Source organism: Saccopteryx bilineata, chromosome 4, assembly GCF_036850765.1.
Source record: "Saccopteryx bilineata isolate mSacBil1 chromosome 4, mSacBil1_pri_phased_curated, whole genome shotgun sequence".
NCBI lineage: Eukaryota > Metazoa > Chordata > Mammalia > Chiroptera > Emballonuridae > Saccopteryx > Saccopteryx bilineata.
In genome coordinates this window covers 189,581,984-189,609,427 of record NC_089493.1, presented here as the reverse complement: position 1 = coordinate 189,609,427, position 27,444 = coordinate 189,581,984, and the positions used below count along the sequence as shown (strand labels likewise).

The window sequence follows — 27,444 nt, the reverse complement described above, 5'->3', positions numbered from 1 at the left end:
ACTTATTTGACCTACAGTTTCTGTAGATGTAAAAAGACAAAACAGAGGAGCCATTCAAGTAAGCACTGACCTTGGTTAGAGAAAAATACCTCCCTACGACACTAAGGCCAGCCATGAACCGCTTTCAGTTAGAAAGTTTTTATTCAGCCTGAGCAGTCGTGGTGGCACAGTGGATAGAGCTTCGGACTAGGATGCCGAGGACCCAGGTTCAAGACCCCGAGGTCTCCAGCTTGAGCGCGGGCTCATCTGGTTTGAGCAAAGCTCACCAGCTTGGACCCAAGGTCGCTGGCTCGAGCAAGGAGTCACTTGGTCTGCTGTAGCCCCCAGGCAAGGCACATATGAGAAAGCAATCAATGAACAACTAAGGAGCCACAACAAAGAATTGATGTTTCTCATCTCTCTCCCTGTCTGTCTGTCCCTATCTGTCCCTCTGTCTCTGCCACAAAAAAAAAAAAAAAAAAAAGGAAAGAAAAAGTTTTCATTTAGACCAGCCTCTGTGGTTCCCAAGTTTGCAAGGCCACCGGCAGGCGTCCCCCAAGCTTGTCAGGTTCAGCCTGTGGCCCCCAATACATTGACATCCTGCCCATCCTCAAAATGAGTTGACAGGTAATAAAACGAATAAACATTGTGCAGTTCACAAGATGGCCAAAGTAAATCAATTCACCAGAAGTGCTTAGCAGAGTGCCTGGGACACGGTAAGCATTCGATAAATGCCACCAATTACTACTATTGCTCTTATCAATTTGACTCCAACTCCAGAATTTGAGGTGTCTGTGTTAAGCCAGGGGATCCCTTTGGGCATGACTGATTTATAAACGCCTTCCCCGGTCTGTCTACAGAGTGGCTCTACAGCCCTGTGTTCAGCGCTTCCCGTGGCACCAGGACCAGGTTTTCTGCCTTCAAGGAAAGTTACCGACTCCCACGAGAGCCACGACAGGACCTGCACAGTTCCCCTCCACTTCTTTTCTTCAGGCGGCGGGGCGGGGCCAGGGACCTTGACTTCCGCAGCCCGCCCAGACCAGTCTCCATTGGCTGCCTCATCACTGGCGTGACTAAGGCCCCGCCCCCTTCGGTCTGGGACCACTCTGAGGCGATCTCCAGAACCGGAGGGGGTCTTTGAGGAGTGACCGCAATGCACCCTGGGCTTTGTAGTCCATCTCCACAGCTGTAGCCAGAGAGCAGGGCCTCACGACCCGGAGAACTACATTCCCCAGCAGCCCGGCTCGGGGCTGGGAGAAAAGGGGGCTCGCATCACGTGGGCGGCGCTCAGCCTGGGCGGGCTATCTCTCAGTGCGGCGGCGGTGGCGGCGGCTGGGGGACCGGGGCCTTTTGTTTGGAGCATCTGCGGGGGTGGGGGGGCCCCCGGAGCGGCGAGGCCGGCGGCCTTCCCCAGCTCGCTTGGTCCTGGCTGCCCCTCTCGGGGGGCGGGGGGGTGGTTGGGGGGCCACCCCCTGGGCCGGCCTCGCCCCAGGCGCCGTCCCGCCCTAGGCCCGCCCTGCCCGCCCTGCCCGCCCCGCCCGGCCCGCTTGCTTAAGGGGAGGAACCGGCTGGGCCTCCTCGCAGGGCCTAGCCGCCTCCGAGTCGCCGCCGTCACCACCTCCGTGCTCTGAGCTCCGGGCTGCCCCTCGCCCCTCCGCCCACCGCCATGAAGATCAAGGATGCCAAGAAGCCCTGTAAGATGGGGACATGGGCTCGGCGGGTGGGGGGCGCCCCCGGGACCCGCCTGGAAGCCCCTGGGCCCAGCGGCCGAAGCCCCGTCCCGAGCCCGCCGCTGGCCGGCGCCGGCGCCCCGCAGGCGTGGGGGCGGAGAGACCCTCTCGGCGCTGCGGGGTTGGAGGCCCCCACCCTCACCCCCTAGACTTGCGTGCAGATGCCCGCCGCCCCCTGGCCCTTGTCTCCCACTTCCTCCTCGAGGGCTGGGAGGTGCCAGAGGGAATTTTTGTCTCCAGCCCAGTGCCTTCTCCCCACCTCCTCTGCGGTCAAGTCGAAAATGGGTGGTCACGGCTGTCAAATTGCACCGGGGCAGTTCCCACCCGTTTTTACTGAATTCTGGGCTTTCTGCTCGTGTCCTTGAATCCCCCGGGGGGGGGGGGGGGTTCCCGGGAGTTGTCACTCTTGTTCGAATTAGAGGGTTTAAAACACAGCTGCTTATTGTAACCTGCCAGTGACTTTATTTTTGTTTAGCATAAAAACTAGGTTTGTTTTAAAAGCAAAAAAGAACAATCGCAGGTATTTCTGCCCCTTGAAACTCACCACTATTATTGGTCAACTACTATTAACCGCTGTTAAATATTTTGGTTGAATGCTCAGCTATTTTCACAGCTATATATGCTAAACATGCTTTGATGAACAGGTCAACTTTTGTTTGCTTTCTTTTATTTTTAGCCTTAAAAAAAAAACAAACAAAACCCGTTTACTTCTGTAAATGGCTTAATCCCTCAGCCATTATGATTGTCATACTGTAAGTCCATTCTTCCAGAGCAACCAGGAATGGGGGGAATGCACCCTTACATCTTAGAATGGTGTTTACAGTCGCAGTTTTTCTAGTGTCCCATGTGATCGAAAACAGTTCTAAGAAATCTGATGTACAAGGGAGCATCCACCTTTTCCAGCCCAACAGGTTTCTTGTAAACCTCAGAGGAGAAGCAACATACCAAAGCGCCCTGAACACTGCTAATTTGTATTTAAATGTCTTCATTTACAGATGAAGAGATTGAATTTATTGAGCCCCAGAATAACTTTTGCAACGGAGAGCCAACCAAGTCTGACCTTAAGGAGGTTGAGGGCTTTAGGTCCTCTGACTCACAGTCTAGTGTTCTTTCTTCTGCACCCATAGGGCAGAGTCTAAATACTTAGAGAAACACAAACCTTTCTGGTCTGGTATTTCTAGTTGGTGATTTAAAAAAAAGATTTTTCATGATGATTTCTTGTACTAAAGAGTTACTGTTCAAGGAGTCTTATCAAATAGTTCTCTGAAGGCTTAAATGACAAAGTCATATGGAAACACTTCTAATTTACATTTGCTAAATTAAACCAGTCTTGAACAGATTCAGTATGTAAAGCACTTGGATGTCTTCCCTCAACACATACATTTTCTCTGCTTCTCTTAAAAATTCTCGTTTTGTGAAATGAGTTTACCCGTGATAGGCCCAGATTCTGACGTTTTAAGGTATTTTTTGTTCTTGCCATGATAGTGATTTGCTGGCTTTGATTTGGGAAAACTTATAATTAGGTATGCATACACCTCTGTCAAAGGTGTTTTCAGCAAAAATGCTAATTAAAAGCTTATAAAATAAACTTCAGGTTGAGAAATAAAAGAACATGTATTGATTACAAGTAAGTTGGCTATTACTACATTGTGGTACATTGCAAGACCATTACTGTTTAAAAATACTGAAAAACTAGCCAGGTAATTTCAATTAGAAGTCCAAAAAACACTTTCAGGTTATAACACATAAAAGGCGACTTTACTGTCTACTCAATTCTTTAATGTTAAAAATAAAGAACATCACTTTTTTTGTGTGTGGGAAGGAAAATAGAAACTGTTCTAGATGTATAACTGGAAGGTGTTACTGCGGATTTTTTAAATCACTCAGGTTAGGTAAAGATGTATTTGTTTTGTTTGCATACTTGTCTAGGGTTTTCTAATTACGAATTTAGTGAGCACTTAGTATGTGGAAGGCACGGTCTACATGCACTGCGTCATTTAGCCAGATGGTAGCCCCAGTAACTAGAAGCGATACTCATAATGGTTAAATAAGTGACTTTGGCTTCGTACACTTTCTTACATTATTCACCTAAGTGTTAGAAAACATTTGCTTGTGGATACATCTCTAGTATACTACCAGGTTATAAACCAAATACATGTATTTAGCTAGAAAATAAGAAAAGGATTTGGTTTCATCCTCTGGATTTTATAACAAAAAGATTAGCTTCTGAAATGATGTGTGAATTCAGTTCCAGGGGAAGGATGGAGTCAAATATTAACCTTTTGAAAAGTTTTTGCTACTTAAAATAGGACAACCAAAATAATGGCAGTGTTTGCTTTGCCTTATGGTTTTCACACTGCTTAAATCTTCGATATTAAAGATACTAATTCGAACAATCTTATGTTTCTCTGTATCTCGACTGACATGACTTATTAAGGTAATAGGTTTTTCAGCCTTTCTGTGCTTTGCTAATTCAAGTAGTAAAGTATCTGAAGTTTTTGTCAAAACCAGAGAGATTATATAGCATTTATTTGTAATTTGCTTCCGTCTAATTTGATTGGCCTGGTGTTTTTGTTTTGTTGTTTCTTTTGATTTTAGAGATACAGAGGAAAGTGGGAAGAAAGCAGTCATTTGTTGTTCCATTTAGTTGTGCATCCATTGGTTGTTTTCCGTATGTGCCCTGACCAAGGATCGAACCTGCAACCTTGGTGTTTTGGGATGACGCTCTCACCAACTAACTGACCAAGGCTTGATTGGCCTGTTTGTAAACTGAATCATTGCTTAAGAATTATCACTTACAGAAAACATAAATAGGCACTAAGTAAATTTCTGGACATTGGTTTTAGAGGGTTTTTGTGGACTTGACCCCAAAGGAAAGGGAAGTAAAAGCAAAAATAAATGAATGGTACTGTATCAAACTAAAAAGCTCTGTGCAACAAAGGGAACCATCAACAAAACCAGTCTATAAATGATACCTCTGATAAGGAGCTAATAACCAAAACATATAAGGAACTCCTATAACTCAACATGAACAAAATCCAATTTAAAAAAATGGGCAGCAGACCTGAACAGACTTTTCCCAAGAAGACATACAGATGGCCAACGGATATCTGAAAAGATACTCAATGTAACTAGTTGTAAGGGAATGCAGATTGAAACCATCATGATATGCCATCTCACACCCATTAGAATGGCTGTTACCAATAAGACAAGAAATAACAAGTATTGGAGAAGATGTGGAAAATTAGGAACCTTTGTATACTGCTAGTCGGAATGTAAATTGGTATAGCCACTATGGAAAACAGTATGGTGGTTTCTTAACATATTAAGAAAAGAGCTACCATATGACCCAGCAGTCCCTCTTCTGGGAATCTACCCCCACCCTCCAAATTGAAAACACTTATTCATAAAGATAAATGTATTCCTATGTTCATTGCAGCATTTTTCAGAATAGCCAGGACCTGGAAACAACCTAAGTGTCCTTGGACAGATGACTGCATAAAGAAGATTGGTACATATATATACAGTGGAATACTACTGAGCCTTTTAAAAGACTGCCATTTGTGACAACATGGATGTTTTTGTTTGTTTGCTTTTACATAACTGGTTCTTGAGAGTATCACGCTAAGTGAAATAAGTCACACAGAAAAGGCTAAGAACCCTGTGGTGTCATGTGGGATAGAAAGTAGCAAGCACACAAACTCAGAAATGGCAGTGTGCTGGTTACCTGAGGGGAGTGAGTCGGGTATATGGGGCAGGTCAGATAGAGTCTACAGTGCTGTATGCAGGTGAGGGATCTTAGAAATGTACACCTGAAATGTTCATGCAATTAACCAATGTTACCCCAAAGAATATAATTTTTAAAAGTATTATCAATTCCAATAGATAATAAGGTACAGTTGAATATGATAGTTTCTAGTAACACCTTACATGTAACTAATTTACCAAAAGGGGGATAATTCACCTGATACTTTCTAAGGAATTATAATTAGGTGTGAAAATGGTTATTTCCCTAGTCTGTTTGAAAACACCAACATTTTTATTTGGAATGGTAATTGGGAATTGTAAAATTTCTTTTATCCAAGAATTTGAAGTATGTCCGAAGTTTACTAGTGAACATTGCCCATTTTAGAATTTTGTTCCCTAAAATAGTCCAGTGATGTTTTGAACATTTTCAGCATTTGGTTTCTCTTTATGCTAAAGAACAAGAAAATCCTATTTTGGCATAGGGTCCCTTTGGGTTGAAATCTACATTGGGCCAATAGCAAGTGAAGAGCTCTTTAATGATTCTAGAACCCCACCTTTTACCATACTTAGCAAGATACCAACACAGGTTGAAGTGAATAGTCTAGCCCTTGTGGCCAGATACCTAATGCGGTTTAACCATTTAAAAAGATGTGGATTTCTTCTTTTGTATATGTAATCTATCTGATAAGCATACCGGTAATTCTTGGTAGTACTCTGCTTACAATAGTTCCAGATATTTTTGTAACTTATAGGGAACTAATGGCAGCTGTCTTAGGCCCCAGTCAGAAATAGAACAGCAGTTACTGGTGTTTTGAACACCAAATAAACAGATCACAAGAGATTCTAGAAAATTCTCAATCTAGAGGAACTAATGTATATTTACCATCATCAAAGTATTTACTTATACTAATGGAATGTGTGTTTTGTTTTTTAAAATGCGTATTTTGGTTGGTTTTTTCATCGTGGTGATGGTGAGTTTTATTCTCAAGGATAAGAAATGTTTAGATTATATGCTGTAAGTAGGCTCCTTATGCACTGGTGACCTACTTTTAACTTGTCCCTTAGCTAGAAGCAGCAAAGGTAGTTACAGTACTTATCTGATTTCTTAGGAAACTAGTATTTTTCTCTTTAAGTTTTCTGTTGAATTAGGGTGACATTGGTTAATAGAATGAGACAGGTTCCAGGCGCACAGTTCTACACTACATCACCTGTATATCACACCCGGTCTCCTCCATCACTGTCTGCCCTCCCAGCTCCCCTCCACCACCTTCCCCCACCCACTAATATTTCTCTTACCTCTTGGAACTATTAGTGGACTGCTGGCTGTACTTAATAACCTTATATATTTATATATATATCGTCCCTATATTGCAGATAATGTGTGAGCTCCATGTTCCCTTCTCCCGCTCATTTTGGTCATGACAAAATTTTTTTTTTAATGTAAGGTAAAATAAGCCAGTCAGAGAAAGACAAGTACCCTAAGATTTCTCTCGTATGTGGAAACTAATGAACAAAACAAAAAATAGAAACAGACCCATAGAGAACAGACTGATAGCTGTCAGGGGAGGCGGCTTGCGTGGTTGAGTGAGAAAGGTGAAGGGAGTAAGAGAAAACCCTCAGACACAAACAGCGCATAGTGATTATGAGAGGCAAAGGGGGTTGGGGGTAGAAGAGGGTGTAGGGGGTAAATGCAATGGAAGGAGACTTGACTTGGGGTGGGGAACACTAAGTACACAGATAAGGTACTGTGGAATCTTATACCTGAAACCTCTACAATTATTAACCAGTTTAACCCCAATAAATGCAGTAAAGAAGTTCTCAAAACACTTGTGTCTTCTGTTGCCGCCCCCACGTTTTCGTTTTTCTTTCTTTTTTTAATTTTAGCAAGAAAGGACAGGAGAGAGAGACAGGAACATAAACGTGTCCCTGTATGTGCCCTGACCAGGGATTGAACCAGCAGCCTCTTTGCTTCCAGAAGGTGCTCCAACCAAGCTGTCTGGCCAGGGTATCCCCCCATACTTTTTCATGGCAGTGGCCTCTCTAGCATAAGGAAATGAATTCTAGAGCTCTGCTGAATTGAAAGGCTCCCTATGCAAAAGGTGGCTATTACCCTTTTTTTTTTTTTTAATTGTAGGTAAGACTGAGTTCTAAGTCCCTACCTTCCAGATAGTAAGAAAATTGTCATAATTGAGATCTGCTAGAAATAGAAGGGACATGTTCTGGTTTGCATACTAAGGTTACTGAGAAATTCATCATCTCTTATATAGCATCCCTAGTTAGCCAATACTGAATAACAGACAGGACAAAAAGAACACACATAGCTACTTGGCTAGATATGAGATGAATCTTGATTTTGTTGCATTGTTGATTTAAAACACCTACCTCTGTGGGCAGAATCTTCTGTTTCTCTTGGCCAGTATACAAACAGGTGGATCTCACAAAGGTTTCAAATTGAATGGTAATACTCTACTGTTTCATGAGTTCCGGATTATTGATGATTGTGGCTTTTTTGTTGTTGTTGTTGTTTTTGTATTTTTCTGAAGTTGGAAACAGGGAGGCAGTCAGACAGACTCCCTCCCGCATGCGCCCGACTGGGATCCACCTGGCACACCCACCAGGGGGCGATGCTTTGCCCATCTGGGGCATTGCTCTGTTGCAACCAGAGCCGTTCTAGCGCTTGAAGCAGAGGCCACAGAGCCATCCTTAGCGCCCAGGCCAACTTTGCTCCAGTGGAGCCTTGGCTGCAGGAGGGGAAGAGAGAGACAGAGAGGAAGGAGAGGGGGAGGGGTGGAGAAGCAGGTGGGCGCTTCTCCTGTGTGCCCTGGCTGGAAATTGAACCCAGGACTCCTGCACACCAGGCCAACGCTCTACCACTGAGCCAACCAGCCAGGGCGATTGTTATTTTTTGTGCATTATATACCATACACATTTTATAATCTTCAGTATTGGATGTAATTTTAAAACAAATGAGAGAGTAATATATTGAAATATAACATAGCTTTGTTTATAAACTTTTTTTTCTTTTCTGTGTAATGTTTTGTTTCTGAGGTAGTTGTTCCAGGCAAAGAGATCAACAAAAGCCTCCTAAGAAGCCTTGGAAGGTTTTGTTTTTCTTATCATTTTAACGATAATTACACTCAAACAGTCATTTTCTCCCTGAGAAAGAGTCAAACTTGCAGTCTGGACTTTAGAAACAGGATTTGCATACAGTGAGCCTTTTTACTGCCCTTTGCAGAGTTCGTGTACCTTGGAGTTGGCTGTTGATACACCTTTAGGGTCAAAGACCTCGGTGCTCATGCATAGCTTTAGAAAATTAGGTAACTTCTAACTCTACAGTATTTTATCTGTAAACCTGAAATATTCTAGGCAGAATGTTCTTTTGAAACTTAAATATATGGTCTTAGTGTAAGAATGAAAAGTTCTTCACCTAAGTGTGGTATTTATAATGTAGGAGTCGACAGGCTTCCCACTGAAATGAAAAGGGCCTGAACTTCAAACCTGGTCATGCTTCACCTTTGTAGTTTGCTCTCTGAGCAACATTTCGATTTGTATGTACATTTTGACATCTGTGTGTGTTTGACACTGCCAGAGGCCCAGAAAGAAAAACTACAAATGTTAACTGATACTTAGTGTGTTCTGAATCTTGGAAAATAAAGGTTTTTAGCTTAATCTCAACTTGTAGAAACTTTTCTGTCCCAAAATGTACTTTGTGTGGCAGTAGTGATTGCCACATTAACCCTCACCACCACCACCGTGAAGTCTACAATCAAGCATTAATCAAATAGGTGGCTTCATTTTCGTTATGAAATACCAGAAGGGTCTTATTTTATCTAATAACTCATTGAAAAGTACCCTAATTACATACAGATTTGGAAATTCTGAAGGAATCTCTGGCTTATTGGGTCAATGGCGCTATTCCATATTGCTTTCTTTAAATGTGTTTGTCCAAGCTTCTTAGTTGTTTATACAAATTTATAGGTGACATAAAAGCAACGTACCTGTTTAGGGTGCTGCTATTCTAGCTTCCCAAATTGTGGTTTGAATTCATTTTACTTTAAGAAAAATCTTTCTTTGTAAAACTTTTCCCTGGAATTACTTGAAGTGGCCAATTTTATTACATTAAAATCTTTTAGAAACCTTTCAAGCACTGGGAGTTAAAAGGCCCTGGGTCAGCTACAAACATCTGATGTTATGGGTTTTTAGAAAATACATAAAAACACTTTGAAAGGGAAAAGCTTGAATTGTACATAGAACATGTGTCTTTCCCCATAAGTACTGCGCACTGAGGACATGATGGAGAGTAAATGAAGTTTATGGCTAACAGGTTCCTAGTTTGCATTTCCAAAAAATATATTTATAGGTGTATATATTTTTTATCCACAGCTTTCCCATGGTTTGGCATGGACATTGGGGGAACGCTAGTCAAGCTCTCGTATTTTGAACCTATTGATATCACAGCAGAGGAAGAACAAGAAGAAGTTGAGAGCTTGAAAAGTATCCGGAAATACCTGACGTCGAATGTAGCGTACGGATCCACTGGTATTCGGGATGTACACCTTGAACTGAAGGATTTAACGCTTTTTGGCCGAAGAGGGAACCTGCATTTTATCAGATTTCCAACCCAGGACCTGCCTACTTTTATCCAAATGGGAAGAGATAAGAACTTCTCAACATTACACACGGTGCTATGTGCTACAGGAGGTGGTGCTTACAAGTTTGAAAAAGATTTTCGCACAGTAGGTATCTGTTAACTCAAAGCCAAAAATTGATACTCATTCTCTTCAGTTTTTAATATGAGGCTAGGTTTTCATCTAGCGTGTTCCTTAGATTACTTCTTCCTTCTGATACATGATTAGCTTTGATATGGAATATTTAAACCCCTTTATAGGATAAAGAAAAATTGTCCAAATTTGAGGTTGTTGTACATAATATTTGCTAAAACCTGCTCATTTTAGGGACTGCAACAATAACAGGGACTTCAGTGAATTTGGCAGCACACAAAACCAGGTGTAAGTGGGGCTTGAATTACTTTCCCTATTACTGCGTTATGTTTGTAGGTTTTTGGGTATTTTTCATATAAGTCATCTTTCCTGGGGCCATTTCCTTCCCATACCCCAACTGAAGTGTCTTCTGGTATGCAGACACTTGACTGAAAGTCCCTGTTACCCCTTTCTCCTGGATTTATGTTCCTGTTTCAAAGGGGCTTCTTTGGAAATGAGAAGAAGACTATGTAAGTGCTATCTGAGTTATGTGTTAGTGGAGATTTGCCAGGCCTGTAGTACTTCTGAATAAAGATTAAAAAGTTGGTATTTGAGGCTACTAAAATTTCTTCTTGAAAGTAAGCGTGTATACCATTTAATTTCTCAGTTCATATAATAAAGTGTTACTAGAACAGAAATGATCACCTGTAGCTCACATAAGTAAGCCTCTTATAATTTAGGGTAATTTAAAAGTCTGAATTTTTTAAATTGAATTTTTTGAATCCCATAGGTGTCAGGTGTGCACTTCTATAACACATCATCTGTATATTGTATTGTGTGTCCACCGCCCCAAGTCAGTTCTCTGTCACCATGTACCCCCCTTTATCTTCTTCTACCTCTAAATTTTTATTAAAATTCTTTTCTTTAATAGATAACACTGATGTGTATTCATTCTATTGAGTAATTTAAACACAAATTTTATGATTTTTGAGACTAATTGGTTTGGGCATATTTGCCAAAAGCGGTATCTTTGAAGCCAGTTTTTACGTGGCCTTTGAAAACACTGATATCCACATATAGAATTCTAATTTTTTAAAAACATTGATATTTTTTAGTGATGAACTTCTATTTTTGTTTGATGTTTAATCATTAATTAGCTAATATTTGAACATCTGGTATGTGAGAAGTCAGCTAGAAATGAGACACAAACCCAGCCCTCAAAGAGTGCAGTATTTTAGACCACACAGATAAATCAGTTATAAGTAGTAGTAGTACAGTTCCTTCTAGTTAATCCTATTGCTACGAAAAGAGGTGCCATGGGACATGAGCCCTAGAGAACTGAGAAGCTTTCCAGAGGAAGTGATTCCTAAGCAGAAGCTTTATAACAAATATTTTACAATACACTCTTTACTAACCTAAAATGCACTTAATAATTTCAAACTAGTACTCAATACTATGAACAGAGGAGATGAAGGTGTGTATCAGTAGGTAGGTGCTCTGGTATGACCGCAGGGGAAGGGTATAGAGAAGCAGTGAGATGCCAGCACCTGTACACAGAGTCCTCGTGGATTCTGAAGCCACAGGTGCTAGGTTTGATGATATGTACTACCTGAGACTTGACTACCATCAATGGAGTTGCTACTGATGTAACTTTCCAAGATGCTAAAACAACACTTAGTGAAATTTCAAGCAAAAAGACATACAGTACTTTTTTAGTTTATTTGGTGGTTGCATCCCTAGCAATTTAGTATATACTAAAACCATGCAAAAAATTATTTGTGTTCATACACACAGATAAGATACTTTGTGCTTACATAGGCTCCAATAACTACAAACAGTCCCTGCCACTAAATACTAGTTTTACCCCCTTTTCCATCTTTGTGTGAACTAGAATGGCCCCACAGATTGCCAGAACGCCCCCAGGGTAGCACCACCATCTCTGAGCCCCACTGGACTAGCTGAAGTCCCACAGAGATTCCAACATAACTCAGAACAAGTAAAAATGTGGGGGTTGTAGATGATTTTGAAGTTTTGTAAAGTATGTGAAACTATATAGTATAACTGAGTCAGTATTTTGAATGCTGTTTACTGTAGTGTTTCTTATACATACTTTACAGATTGGAAACCTTCACTTGCACAAACTGGATGAACTTGACTGTCTTGTAAAGGGCTTGCTGTATATAGATTCTGTCAGTTTCAACGGACAAGCAGAGTGCTATTATTTTGCTAATGCTTCAGAGCCTGAGCGATGCCTAAAGATGCCTTTTAACCTGGACGACCCCTACCCATTGCTGGTCGTGAACATTGGCTCAGGGGTCAGCATTCTAGCAGTCCATTCCAAAGACAACTACAAACGAGTCACTGGGACGAGGTAAGTCACCTTTCTCTTCTATTTTGTTACACACAGAAATTATAAAATCAATAATATTAATACTAGCTCCATCAGAAAAAGTTTTTGTGCAACAGCAGAAAATGCAGATGTGCAAGGACAAGTGAAAGTGCGGCAGATAACACTGTTTCAAAGGCGTGTGCAACGACTCATTAGAATCATTAAATATTTCTATTCGACTAGTACCAATTGGCATTAAAATTTCTATAATGTTAAGAATGAATTACTGGCGCCTGACCAGGTGGTGGCACAGTAGATAGAGTGTCAAACTGGGACACAGAGGACCCAGGTTTGAAACCCTGAGGTTGCCGGCTTGAGTGCGGATCGTTGGCTTGAGCCCAAAGGTTGCTGACTTGAAGCCCAAGGTCACTGGCTTGAGCAAAGGGTTTCTCACTCTGCTGTCCTCCCCGCCATGGCACATATGAGAAAGCAATCAACAAACAGCTAAGTTGGCGCAACGAAGAATTGATGCTTCTCATCTCTCTCCTCTCTGTCTGTCCCTATCTGTCTCTCAGTGTGTCTATATCACTAAAAAAAAAAGTCTAGAATGATTTCAGTGATTATTTTCCAAAGTATCTTTCTTTTCTTATTTTTTACTTTTTTTATAATGTTTTTAAGTCTAAAGCTTGCCATATGCTGATTTCATGCAGTGTATCAGATGACATTATAATTAATTCTTACAGAATAAAACTAGCCTGGGCTCTTTATGGGATAACATTAGTGTTCCAAACATTCTTTAAATTTTTTATATGGTACATGAATGTGAAATGAGCTTTTAAATTCTTCCTTAACATTCTAATTATGGGCCCTGGCCAGTTGGCTCAGTGGTAGAGCGTCGGCCTGGCGTGCGGAAGTCCCGGTTCGATTCCCGGCCAGGGCACACAGGAGAAGCGCCCATCTGCTTCTCCACCCCTCCCCCTCTCCTTCCTCTCTGTCTCTCTCTTCCCCTCCCACAGCTGAGGCTCCGTTGGAGCAAAGGATGGCCCGGGCACTGGGGATGGCTCTGTGGCCTCTGCCCCAGGCGCTAGAGTGGCTCTGGTCGCGGCAGAGCGACGCCCCGGATGGGCAGAGCACGCCCCCTGCGTGCCGGGTGGATCCCAGTCGGGCGCATGCGGGAGTCTGACTGCCTCCCCGTTTCCAGCTTCAGAAAAATACAAAAAAAAAGATTCTAATTATGTACCTTATCTACTTGTAAGGAGAGTGGAGACTTATATTTACTGTATTTAATTGAAAATGATTAATGATTTGAGGATACTTTAGATTGATTTGTAAAAAATATTTCAATTTTAAAATAATACTATTTAAATGATACTTAAACTTAAAATTTAAGTTATTAAATTATTTAAATAGTTAAATATTGAATAAAATTAGTATTCCTGTGGTGGCTAACTAAAATCTACTTCCACTGTAACTCTATGCCAAAGAATTACAGGAAAGTACGCTAGTTCCCCCTTATCTGCGGTTTTGCTTTCTGCGGTTTCAGTTCCAGTCCAAAAATAAGAAATTGTAACTTCCAGAGATAAACAGTTTATGAGTTTTACATTGCACAGCAGTGTGAGTAGCTGGTGACGTTGCCCCGCTGTCTCCAGTTCCTGCTCTGGTCACTTGGTGGCCATCTCGGTTGGCCGGCCCACCGTGCAGAGTTGCAGTGCTTATATTCAAGTAGCTCATATTTTACTTAATAATGGTCCTAAAGCACAAGAGTAGGTATGCTGGCAATTCAGATATGCCAGTGAGAAGCCTTGAAGTTCTTTAAGAGAACGTTCTCAAAATAGGGAAGAAAATAAATCATGCACCGAGGACTATGAAATTGTGGAGAAAAGAAATGCTTGCTAGTTTTGCTATCACTTCAAACTGTCCACGTTACATTACAGCCATAGTGTGTGGTAAGTGCTTAGTTAGGTGGAAAAGGCATTAAACTTGCGGTGGAAGACGTGAACAGGAGACGTGTTCTGACTGATGCCACGTGCTGCCCCGGGAGCACTGAGCCGATAGGGATCCCCGAAACAAGCGACCACATTCACGTCTTTTATTACCGTACACTTGTTATAATTGTTTCATTCTGTTATTTTTACCCTTTACTGTGCCTAAGTCATAAACTAAAGTTTATCATAGGTGTGCATAGGAAAGCACACAGGATTCATTACTCTCTGCAGCTTCAGGCCTCTAGTAGAGGTCTTGGCATGAGTCCTCCCAGATGAGAGGGGACTTCTGTGTTACCTACTTAAATTAATTCTAAAAGACAGAAATTCAGCTTGTTAACTACATTCCAGTAGTGATTCAAGGATAGAACCTGTTTAGAAGTTTAGGTGAAACTAGGAGCCGAGGCTCTGAGTTAGGGATTAGACAGGATTTTAATTTTGTGAGCATATTCAAAAGAATAATAGAACCAGGTACATTTCTATCATGAACATGATGACCGGCCTGACATAAGTTGCCTCACTGTCTTTATTTCTAGGTCATGTTCAAGGCCAGTGTATCACACTGAATTGATTTCAGCTCTGTCAGTCCAAGTAAATAGGCCTTTCACAAAAACATTTCCTGGAAATTATTTAGAATTACAAGTTTTCTCCTTTTAATTCATATGGTATGAATTTTTTAACACTTGATCTTTTCACATGCACATAAAATTTTTTTAGCAATTAGAAAATACAAAATTTTTTTAGCAATTAGAAAATATAAAGTATCAGATGAAGTTATTGTAAGATATAAAAGCTTTCCTGTCCTCATGTTATTTCCGCCAAGTGATCATTTTTCTTCGGTTTGTTCTTTGATCTGACAAGTTTGGTTTTGCTAAGCATTTTTTAACCTTTCTTCATTATGTTGCTATTTCAGAACTTAGCATTAATAATATGTTGTTTGTATGTTTTTATTGAACAATTCAGTGCTCTACCCTTTTACCGTGGAGTAAAATACAGTGTGTGGATGAATGTAGCTCATAGTTTTTTTGTTTTCTTTAGCCTCGGAGGGGGCACCTTTCTGGGCTTATGCAGTTTGTTGACTGGCTGTGAAAGTTTTGAAGAGGCCCTTGAAATGGCATCCAAAGGTGACAGCACCCATGCTGACAAGCTGGTCCGTGATATTTATGGAGGAGACTATGAGAGATTTGGTCTGCCAGGCTGGGCTGTAGCATCTAGGTAAGTTTAACATTTATGCTGCAAATAAAGTTGCTTATTTATATCCAAAGTATATAGGGAACTTGTACAACTTATACCAACAAAACCAAACAATTCGATTACAAAATGGGCTGGGGACCTGAACCAACCTTTCTGCAAAGAGGACATACAGATGCCAATAGACAGGAAAACATGCTCAACATCACTAGTCATCAGGGAAATGCAAAGTAAAACCATAATGAGATACCACCTCACACCTGTCAGAATGGGGCTCACCAATAAGTCAACAAACATTAAGTACTGACGAGGATGTGGAGAGAAGGGAACCCTGATGCACTGCTGGGGGACTGCAAATTGGTGTGCCCACTATGAAAGCCAGTATGGAGGCTTCTCAACAGATTCAGTGTAGAACTGCTACAGGTCCCAGCAGTTCCACTTCTGCATACGGATCCAGCGGGATCCAGAACACTAACTTGAAAAGACATTCACCCCTCTGCTCATTGCAGTGTTACTTACATGAGCCAAGATATGGAAGTGACCTCAAGTGTCCATCCATAGACAGTTGGATATAGAAGTCGTGTACAATGGAATATTACTTGGCCATAAAAAATGAATTTTTTCCATTTGTGACAACATGGACGGGCCTAGAGGGTATTATGCTAAATGAAATAAGACACGTACCATATGATTCACTTGTGGGGAATCTAAAAAACAAATTGATAGAGAACAGATTGATGGTTACCATCGATTGGGAAGGGCCTGTGGGGATGGGTGGAAAGGGGACTGGATTGGGATGTACACATCACCTGATAGAAAATAGTCTCAGGGATGTCAAGTACAGAATACGGACTATAGTCTATGTAAAGATCTAATAAGTACGTGTGGGCTCAGATGGGTACTAGACTCATCCAAGTGATCATTTCCTAAGTTATGTAGCTGTCTAATCACTATGTTGAACACAATACTGCATGTCAACTGTAATTGAGAATTAAAAATAAGGTTGCTTATTTAGTTTTTAGAAAGCATTAAATAAATCAGGAAGTTGTAAGGAGGCTTCCTCTTACCCAGTTTAAGTTCTAAGTCCTGAACACGCACGTAGTTTGAAAATTAGATAGACGTTTTCCTGCGTGCTCTGCGGGAAACCTTTTTTTTTTTTTTTTTAGGAAACCATTTTTTATTCTTGCATATCCTTTCAGTGTTTCTCTGTGCAAATACAAATACATGTCCTTGTCCTCCCCTTGTACAGAAGGTAACTTGGAAGGTAACATTTGTATACCGTGGATTAGCATACTATAAATGCTCATTAACAGCGGTGTAATCTAGCCTGTCTCGGCCTGCCTCCCTCTCTCTCTTCCCTCCCCCTCCCCCCCCCCCTTTTCCTTCCCTTCCCTCTGCTCTCCGACTACTCCCACTTCCCCTTTCACTGTTTGATGGGGCTGGGGTTGCTCCCGTTATTTTGCCATTTACAGTTCAGTGGGTCAGTGAAGAACCCTATGTATGTGTAGATTTATCTGTGGGATACATTCCCAAACTGTATGGAATGTTGCTTTTAACCAGCAGGGTTTCCCCCATTTCTCTGCAGTTTTGGCAATATGATTTACAAGGAGAAGCGAGAATCTGTTAGTAAGGAAGATCTAGCGAGAGCTACCTTAGTCACTATCACCAATAACATTGGTTCGGTGGCACGGATGTGTGCTGTCAACGAGGTAAGAACAATTTAATTCTATGGAAAATGAGAATTGGAGTTCTTTGTGCAGATCGCTTCTCTGGGTTCTTTAAGCAGGCCTATAGGAGGGAGCCCTATCTTTAAATCCCAAGACTCATGTATAGTATATTATGTACCCTGCCTTTAAAAAAAGTAGCAGGTAACTCACATCGGAAACAGGACAAATAGACATTTACATTTCAGCTTTTCAGAAGCCCAGTCATGTGCTGCTTAATGACGGCTTAAGTTCTGAGAAAGTCATCGTTAGGCGTGTCACTATTGCATGGACATCAGAGTGCCCTTATCACGCAGCTGCATGGTATAACTACACGCAGCGGGGCGGGCAGAGCCTGTTGCTCCTCGGCCGCGAGCCCCATATATTTATACAAAACAACATGGGGTGAGATCAGGCACAAGAACAGATGTGCAGCCAAGAGAGCCAGGAAGCACGCGCCAGGAGGCCGCCGCCGGTGTGATGCGGCGGACTGCTCGTCAGCTCTTTCATAAGGAGAAAGCACACGCTGGGGTAGCCGTGAAAGGATAGTGAACACAGAAACCAGTGACCGGCACTGCGTGTCACTGTCACGTCTTACACACTACACACAGTTGCGCTGTGCTTTACGTGGCTGGCAGTGCCGTGGGTTGTTCACATCAGCAGCCCCACGAACACGTGACTCGTGCCGACACTGATATCTCTAGGCAGTAGAAACAGTCACCTCAGTTGCAACGTTAGGGACCACCACTGTATTTGTGCTCCAAAGTGCCGTTGACCATCGTGTTCTGCAGCGCATGGCTGTCCACGGTTAAGTCTCATGAAGCTATAAGAGAAGAAACGCAGTCGGATTTCCATTTCTTCTTTTCCGTGATGTTGCACTGACGAGTGAAGGGCGTGGAAGTCTCCTCACTGCCCTCGGCTTCTTTACAGTGCTGCCTTGTTGCATATGGATCAAGCAGCATTGTACAGGGCTATGACGGCACTGGGGCTCGTTCTTCACGTGACACTGGAGTGACGTACACACTGACAGAGCATTTACTGCTGGACTTACTTTCACTCGAAGACAATATATACAGCTCTGCCTTCGGTGGTAGCTGTATTTGTCCACTTACTTTTTGTAAATACCAAGTACTTCTAACTGAAAGGAGAATTGGCTTTGTGAAGGATCCCTTTATTTGTTTATTCATTCACTTATTCATTGAAGAGATTTATAGACTGCCATATGCCAGGCGCTGTTCTGGGCACTTGGGATACATTAGTGAGGACAACAGTGGTCTTTGACTTTATGGAGCTTATGTCCATTCTAGTGACGTAGTAAAAAAGTAAATTATTTAGTTTGTATTAGTGACAAATGCTGGTTTTCAAAAGAGAAAATCGAGCAGGACAAGGAGAGCCTAGACCAGACCAGAGTGTGGCAGAGGACAGACTGCTGTGTGATTGGAGGGCTGGAGGCGGTTTCATTGAAAGTGCGACCTTTGGGCACAGATTTGAAGGAAGTGAAAGAATCATATGTGTAGATATTTTGGGGAAAGAGGCTCCAACAAAGAGAAACCCAAATTAATCCTCTGAATTACTGTTTAAATCCAGAATTTTATCTCTTTAGTGTTTTTTGTTTCGATTTTTTTTTTGTGACAGAGACAGACAGGGAGAGAGATGAGAAGCATCAATTCTTTGTTGTGGCACCTTAGTTGTTCATTGATTGCTTTCTCGTGCCTTAACCAGGGGGGCTACAGCAGAGCGAGTGACCCCTTGCTTAAGTCAGCAACCTTGGGCTCAAGTTGGCGACCCTGGGGTTTTTTGGGTTTTTTGAGGGTTTTTTTTTTTTTTTTTTTTTTGTATTTTTCTGAAGCTGGAAATGGGGAGAGACAGTCAGACAGACTCCTGCATGCGCCCAACTGGGATTCACCCGGCACGCCCACCAGGGGCAACGCTCTGCCCACCAGGGGGCGATGCTCTGCCCCTCCGGGGCGTCACTCTGCCGCAACCAGAGCCACTCTAGCGCCTGGGGCAGAGGCCAAGGAGCCATCCCCAGCGCCCGGGCCATCTTTGCTCCAATGGAGCCTCGGCTGCGGGAGGGGAAGAGAGAGACAGAGAGGGGGAGGGGTGGAGAAGCAAATGGGCGCTTCTCCTATGTGCCCTGGCCGGGAATCGAACCCGGGTCCCCCACACGTCAGGCCGACACTCTACCACTGAGCTAACCGGCCAGGGCCGACCCTGGGGTTTTGAAGCTGGGTCTTCTGTGTCCCGGCCTGACGCTCTGTCCACTGCACCACCACCTGGTCAGGCTTACTTTAGTTTCTTCATGCCCGTGTAGCTACTAGGTTGGTTGAGGGAGTCCCTAGCACGCATTTTGAACTCAGTTTTGGAAATATTTCACTTTTGGGACCTTTTCTCTTAGCCCTGTAGGTCTCGCTTTTCACTGGCCCATTGTCTTAATAATTACACTGCCCAAATTCAGTGTGCACACATGTATGCTCAGAAAGTCAGTATATTATTATTGAGAGTAGAAATGGGTTTTTGGGAAATTACCTGTTCTGGAGAACACCAGTTCCTCCATCTCGGATCTCCTAAGCACAGACACTGAGGGAGCAGAAAGGGACTTGCCCGACTCAGGCTGGGGACGGAGTGCCGGAAGCTGGCGGTGGGCGTGTCGCTGGTACCCCAGTCCCTGCTGCTCTGCGCTGTACACAAGTCCACGGGTTGTGTGTTGTTGCTGAGCGTGCGCACATTGCAGCATGCTGGCCGAGTTTACACTGTTTTTTAAAATCCGAAACAATTAAAATACTGCTCCTTGGTTTGTCTCTTTTACTCTCATCACAGCATTTCTCCAAATTGCTGTTAAATGGGTTATTTCTTGGCCATCATTTACCTAGGGTCTTTTCCGGACGTTTTCTTTAAAGTAGACTTTTTAGGGCAGTTTCAGGTTCACAGTGAAATGAGTGGGAAGTAGTTTCCATGGATGGACCCCTGGTCCCCCACACTGCCTCCTGCATTGGGACCCAGCACCACACTGGTGCCTTCGTTACGATCCAAGACCGACACACTGTCATCACCCAAAATCCATAGTTTACATTTGGGTTCACTCTGGGTCTGTATTCTGTGGGCTTTGACAAATGTTTAGTAATCTGTCCAGAACTAATTTTTTAAACATGCAGGATTATGTAGATACTAGGAATGTAGCAGGCACTAGTAAAAGGTAGTTGTTTACATTTTTAAGTACAGATTTTGTAAACCCTCTTGTATTGTGACATCCACTTAAAATTCTTAAGTTCTTTTCTTTGTTCTGTTCTTTTAGAAAATAAACAGAGTTGTCTTTGTTGGAAACTTTTTACGAGTAAATACCCTCTCAATGAAACTTTTGGCATATGCACTGGATTATTGGTCAAAAGGGCAACTGAAGGCATTGTTTCTGGAACATGAGGTATGACAGCAAAATAATGTGACTTAACAGCATGCTTTTATGTGCAGTTTTATGTCTTGCTTCTTGCTCAGTATTTATAAGTACAGAACGACCATTTACCTAAACAGTGTCCTGAGTCCCTCCCTTCCATTTGAATTGGGGTGGGCACTACTATAACCTGGCAGGCACCCCGTTAAGGTGAGAACTTGACTGTTCCGAGCGCCGTATCAGGTCTGTGAGCTCCCTGAAGACCGGGCTGCTCGTATGTGAACCATAAGAACGATGTGATTGAGCAGTGGAAAGTCTCCGCCACAGCTTCCCCCGCTGCTAGAGGGACCGCTGGTAACGTTTTGGAATTTATTGTACTAGATTTTTCTTTCATGGTTGTTCACTACTAGATAAACTCTGACCTAATCAAATCTCAGTTCACATAATGTTTTAGATTAAGTAAGCTTGACTTGAATTACTTCATTTCTGGTCAGCTAGATGGATCAAGGGATTTTAATAGCACAGATTCAGTGTTGGTGCTCTGACCAGCTTCCGTGTTCCATTGTCACACTCTCATGCACAGATCAAGTGTGAGCTCCGTGCTTGCCCCGCACACGGAGTGTGGCAGGAGGAGCCAAGGGCACAGGGGCACAGGATGGCAGTGATAGCCCCAGGAGCCAGTGTCTAAAAGCCACACTTTACAAATAGATATTTCAAAGGTGTATGTATTGAGCATACAGTTAAAACGCTTTTTATAATAGCTGACAAAACAAATTGGTAAGATTTTTGAATAGGCGTTTTTAAATAAATAGATATATATAATATAATTACATGTTCTTTAAAGTGTTAATGTATGCTAATTTAAAAGCTGCACTACTTTTCTTCTTTATTTTTAATTATACAGGGATACTTTGGAGCAGTTGGTGCACTTCTTGGACTGCCAAATTTCAGCTAGAGCATCAGGGTTCTCTGCTAATAGATGTCATCCAGGAGGAACTGAAAGCCAGATGCATTATTACTGCATTACTTGTCACTGGGAACCAAAGGATTGTAAAGAGTAGCACTGTTTCTGTTGATTTTTTAAATGTCAGAGTGGTTAAGCTGCCAAATGTTGCCATGTTAACAGCGCGAGCTCGGTAACAGGCGGAGCATTTCCAGCGGAAGTGCCCTCCCTGCTGTTGTACATAGCCCGGGTTAAACCCCCCAGCGCAGCGCGGCCTCTGCTGGTTGAGCTTCCTCCCAGAAGGATTCTCTGTTTCATGCAGCCAACATTGCAGCGCGGCCTCTGCTGGTTGAGCTTCCTCCCAGAAGGATTCTCTGTTTCATGCAGCCAACATTGCAGCGCTGTACGCTCAAACACCACTCTTACAAGTCTTAGAAATGTTCCGCTCGTGAAAATAATCCTGTGTATGTTACAGGTCTGTTCTGTGTGTGCTGGTTACTAGTCAGCAGACAGTAAAATACCCTGGGCCACAGTTACTTGAAATGGCAATCAAAGATGATCATTTTTATGTGATTTTAAAATGGTAAGGCAATATTAATTATTCATTATTATAGTTTTCCTAACATCGCCCCCCCCAAAAGCATGTTTATGTGATCTTTCCCCAGAAGTATAATCTTTTTCAAATGCCATAATTTAATTGAAATACTGTTAAGTAGCCTGAATTTTAAGTGAATCCTAGAAATGCACATATTTGGGACACTGTACTTCCTGTAATACATTCAGTTAAACACACTAATCAATACTTATTTTAGTGTTTAATTTTTTAATTGGAGGCTTAATTACTTATTGGAAAGTCTGTTTGATGAGGTCCCAGGATGATGCTGATGGAGAGTGTGTCCATGCCCTGGGAGAGATCTTTCCACGCCACGTGTGTCAGACCCACACTCAGTCCTCTGCAGAATTAGATCTGAACTGTCAAAGGTAAAACTCGATTCTGTTATGAACAGCAGTGAAAGCACATTTCTTCTGGATTGATGCTATTTTGCAACTCTGGAATTCTGAGGCAGTCCTGCAGAATTACAAAAGGATCAGTGTTTTGTATGTTCCAAAAATCTAGAAATCCCTTGCCTTGGAATTTGTTCTCTATTTTGAGTCATTTTTTATAATGTTAAATTGTTTCAGATTTTTACTTTGGCAGTAACATTTTGGAGTCCAGTAATAGTCCAGTGAATTTATTTGAGACTGTTTCTCATGGGTTGTGAAGTAGAGAGACTTGGGGAAACTCTTCACTTTCTTAAATTGCAGAGTGTGCTTTGAAGAGCTTAACAACTGTTTACATTACAGAAGAAGTATTACAGTGTGTTTTCACTGAACATCACTAGTTTTGCTCCATAGAGAACAGTTTCCAATAGATAAGGAAGAGTTGGAGAAAGACATTGCTCCTTAGACTTTTCAGAATTGTGCTCAAATACTTAAAATTCACTTTTCTTAATGCTCCCATTATAGTGACCAGGTATCTCAGACAGAAGCTATCCATTACTTTATTTTAAAATCTTGTGATTTGGGCCTCTGTACAAAGTTTTTGTTTTTAAATGATCATGACTTCAAGTGCTGTTTCTGAGGCACACTACAGATTTGAGGAGGTCTTTAAGAAAGAAATGGAATTACTGAAGTCCGTATAAATTCATTCGATCCATCCTTGGGACTTGTTTAATTTGGGACCGTGGTTCACACTTTCTGTCCCTCAGAACTGTGGTCGCCCACTAGACCGGCTGCAGGGGAAGGGGAGGACCCCTTCTGCTGTCGCACATGGCGTCTCTCGTGCACAACCTGGGGTTACTGGAGTAATCAGAACAGAGTCACGGCGAAGGCCGCCAGCGTTCTAGGCTTTGGTTGTGCGCTCAAGAAATTCCTTGAGAGAACACGGCGGTAAACAGGTTTGGTTCTGGTCCAATAAATAGTGTAGAGTGCCTCCAAGTTCTGTGTTCTTGAACAGTGAGTAGAAATACAATGTGAGCCACAGGTAATTTTACATTTTCTTGTAGGCGGATTTAAAAGGAGAAGGAAACGGGCAAAATCTCTTTTCATTATGTATTTCTATTCAGTTCCGTATATCCAATGTTACCATTTCAACATATAATTAATGTTACAATTTTTGTAGGGAATACTTACTTTTTTGTACTTGGTCTTCAGGACCACTTTGCATTTTATGCTTTCAGTGCATCTCAGTTTAGACGGACGCATTTCAGGTCCTCCGCAGCCACGTTAGTGCCGCTTTAGAACTAGTTCTTACAAATGAACAAGATCATGTATCCATTAAAACTTCACAAATATGGGCTTTTAAAAGAATGCTTGAGAGGGAAGGCAGGGATCTGTATTTTTTTTAAAAAGGGGGGATACAAATAGTTCCTTTGGGCTAGTTTATTTCACACAGATGAGCTATATTTCTGGACATTCCAAAACTACCGTATGGCGCACCCTGTTCGCATCATGGTGTGTCTCCGTTTTCCAGAGACGCTGATAAAGTGTCTAGGGCACGTGCCAACTGCCCTCAACAGCCTCCAAAATGCATATTTCTTTCACTGAAGCAAACTTGATTCCATTGACTTGTTTCCCTCCACCTTATCTAATTTAATTTTAAATGATTAAAAAGAGGCCCTGTTAATTGTTATGTACACACACGAGAATCTTCTTTAACTTTTGGATTTAATTTTCATTCTTGAAAACTGATGACATTTTTGGGAGCACTACCAATTTGTTTTGAGGTTTAGTAAAAGACACAAAGTCTAGAACTTTCCACCCTCCCCACACACACACACAACCTTGCCTTTTAACTAGAGACTTCTAGAACTAATGGCTTTCAGTTCTACATCCCGACCCAAAGACAGTGTAAGCAGACACCTGCAGGTCGGCCTGGGCGATTCTTGCTCAGCTACCTAGTGTAAACGTGTGGGCTCTTAGTTTAGGAAACATCAGTGCTGTTGCCAGTCATACACTTGGTAGTTGACCATCCTTTAAGAAGCTCCAAATATTTGCCAAATGCTAGACTCTGTGGAGATTCCTGAGTTGTTTGCCTTTGTGTACAGATGTGATTGCTGTTTCTGAAAGTTCCATTTTTGTAAGGGGCGCGCCCTGCCTTCTACGCGCAGTCCAGCGCAGCCTGCCCTGGTTTCGAAGGCTGCGTTGTGGGAGGAGAGCTTAGCAAGGCAGTGGCTTCCGAACGTCCTTTGTAACCGCTGTCTGTCATATAGAGGACTTTCCATATTTTGTTTAGTGGATCATTTTTGGGAGGGGGGGGTGAGCACCTAATGCTTTTTAATCTATTGCATTTAAGAATGTAGTTTAGAAATTTGCCTTTAAAGCCATGTAACGACTGAAAAAATACCCACCAGAAGAATGAGTGTGCATTACTTTTCATTTAACTTACTGTTTTGTGGAATGTGTAAACAAAGTATAAGAACTGTATTGCCTTTTTGTAATAATACTCTCTGACCTGTTTAAGATGTTTTGCCATAAAATGTCAGTGGTGTCCTGTTTTCCCAATAAGCTGGCTGTTAATGTGTTTTACTATAATACTGAAAGAATTCGGCCAGCCTTCTTTCTCTCTATCATTAGATAATCTCACAGAGTAATGTGCTTTATACTACCACCTGTTTTCAATATTTGAGACAGTAGTTGTCTTCTATTTTCTACTGAGCCTGGTAATCGGCAAAGACCCCCCAAAAAGTATTTTCTTCCTTTAAAGTATTTTAATAGCCTATTTTTTAAAATTGTGTTGTGAAAATTAACTCACCCCAGCTTTTCAGCCATCTGTAAATTTTGAGCAGTTCCCACTGTCAGTTCAGATGTCTGTCTTAGGCAGTCCCTGTCATTTGTGCTGTCTTGTGGGGTCATCATTTGGCATTGCATTAGAAACACTGCTTTAAATGTTACTTCTTTGATCTGAGATGATTTGTTACAGTGAGTTCACCAGTATCCGGTTCCTGGGAAGACAGTTCTTGCTTCCTGTGTGGCAGCATTTGCACGACGGAAGCAGCTTGCTCAGATGTGCACATCATGTCTTGGAATTGACTGCATTTGTGTATGTCAGTAGGTATCTTTTGAATTCTCAGCAAACCAATAGAATGGTATTAGCTATTTCTCATTATGCTATGTTTCTGCCTGTAACGGCCAAGTAGATAGACCTGAAAGTAATATGAAGGGAGACACCGTATATCTATATATGTGTGCATCTATATCTATATATAGGTGTATGTAGATATATATACTGCTCATAAAAATTAGGGGATATTTCAAAATGATATATAAAGTGATTAAAAAAGAAGCATCTGATTTTTTTATTAAACATCAGAAAGGCATATGACAAGTCAAAGAAAGTTGTTTGATTATGCAAATAAGATGCAAAACCAACTTTTCTTTCATTGGTGAAAATGCAGGGTACATAAGGCTGAGAGTACGGGATGCAGTATCTGCACGTTCCCTGATCCCCTCGTTTTTGTGCAGTGTATAGAGACATACATACGGGTGGGTGGGTGTACCTTAATCTATGAAAATGTCTGCAATATTTGTTGTGTTAGCTTTAAAGTCCTATGGGCATCATCATAACTGTTCACGTTCTGGCTCTTTCTGAAGTCAGAAGTTGTTTTTCTTACACATGTTCAGTCTTTGCCATCGCCGCCACTAATAATGTGTGTAAGAGCACTAACGAGGGATGTATTTTTCAAAGGAGTGTAAATGAAGTTAAAGATCAAGATTTTGAATTTTATAAATATGCAACTAAATTTCAGTTCTAAAACCATGGTATTATTTTTGCTATATCTTAACATCTTGCATACATTTCAGTGCTTACAGTTTCAGTAACTTTCAAAGGAAACATCAGCTTTTACATAATTCATCCATTACAAATATATGATATAATGCAAACAGTTGGAGATTATTTTAGCCATACTGCCCGTCTCTGCATCACGTGGATGTTTGACCTTGCAGTTAGTAGTTGTCACAGATAAAGCCATTGTGAAATTTGCCACTTTTTTTTATGAGGTACCCTTTTCAGTTTACAACATTCAGAAACGGAAGGTAACTTTATAGAGCTGACATCCATATCCTAGTCTCCAATATGTCCAAATGTGATGATTGGCAATAGGTGTAAATCATGTTAAGATGGTGTTATCACTTTTATACATCTTAATGTTTTCACTGTTTTTTACTTTTTCACTGAAGTTTCGTGGCATTTGTCTTAATTCTACCCAGTTCCTGACCAATTCATACATAGATGTTTGTTCGTGTTCATATACTTACACAAGCCGTTTCAGTTTAAGTTGCCTTATCCTGTCGCCCTGTTCTTGTCAAGATTAAGCTTTGTCGTGTTGGACTCTAACACTGAATCTGTAATGTAAAAATATATGATGTGCTCCAAATTCTATTCCTAACAAACTAAGTTATAGCCTATTGTAACCTGTAAAACATTTCTTGTAAATTGTCTAATTTATTTTTTCATTTATGTACAGTTATGTAAATTTTAAAAATATCTGTTGTGGCCTGTTCCATACACATTCTCACACTCTTCCTTAATGCTTATTTGCATGAAAGAAACTTGGGTTTTGCTGGTTTGCACTGTATGGACATGAAGCCAACTTCAGTACTATGCCTTCTTTTCTGTAGTTGAACTTTTTCTAGTTTTGTTCATATTCTAAGTAAATATTAATTAAAATCATGCTTATTTCCTACTTTCCAAATAAATTCTCTAAGTTGT

The 27,444-nt window shown here is 41.6% G+C and overlaps 1 protein-coding gene and 1 long non-coding RNA gene across 2 annotated transcripts; one reads left to right on the top strand and one right to left on the bottom strand.

The window, feature by feature from the left end:
• Positions 1 to 1,335: 1,335 nt before the first annotated feature.
• PANK3 (pantothenate kinase 3) lies at positions 1,336 to 22,025 on the top strand. The gene is made up of 7 exons (XM_066273222.1): positions 1,336 to 1,673; positions 9,840 to 10,192; positions 12,274 to 12,527; positions 15,506 to 15,682; positions 17,244 to 17,367; positions 20,657 to 20,782; positions 21,654 to 22,025. Exons 1-7 carry the CDS (start codon positions 1,646 to 1,648, stop codon positions 21,702 to 21,704), a joined length of 1,113 nt encoding a protein of 370 aa, XP_066129319.1. The 5' UTR covers positions 1,336 to 1,645; the 3' UTR covers positions 21,705 to 22,025.
• LOC136333691 (uncharacterized) lies at positions 21,843 to 27,444 on the bottom strand. Its single transcript, XR_010731073.1, has 2 exons — positions 22,033 to 27,444; positions 21,843 to 21,967 (listed from the first exon to the last, which is right to left on the bottom strand). It is a non-coding gene; the product is annotated as an uncharacterized lncRNA (long non-coding RNA).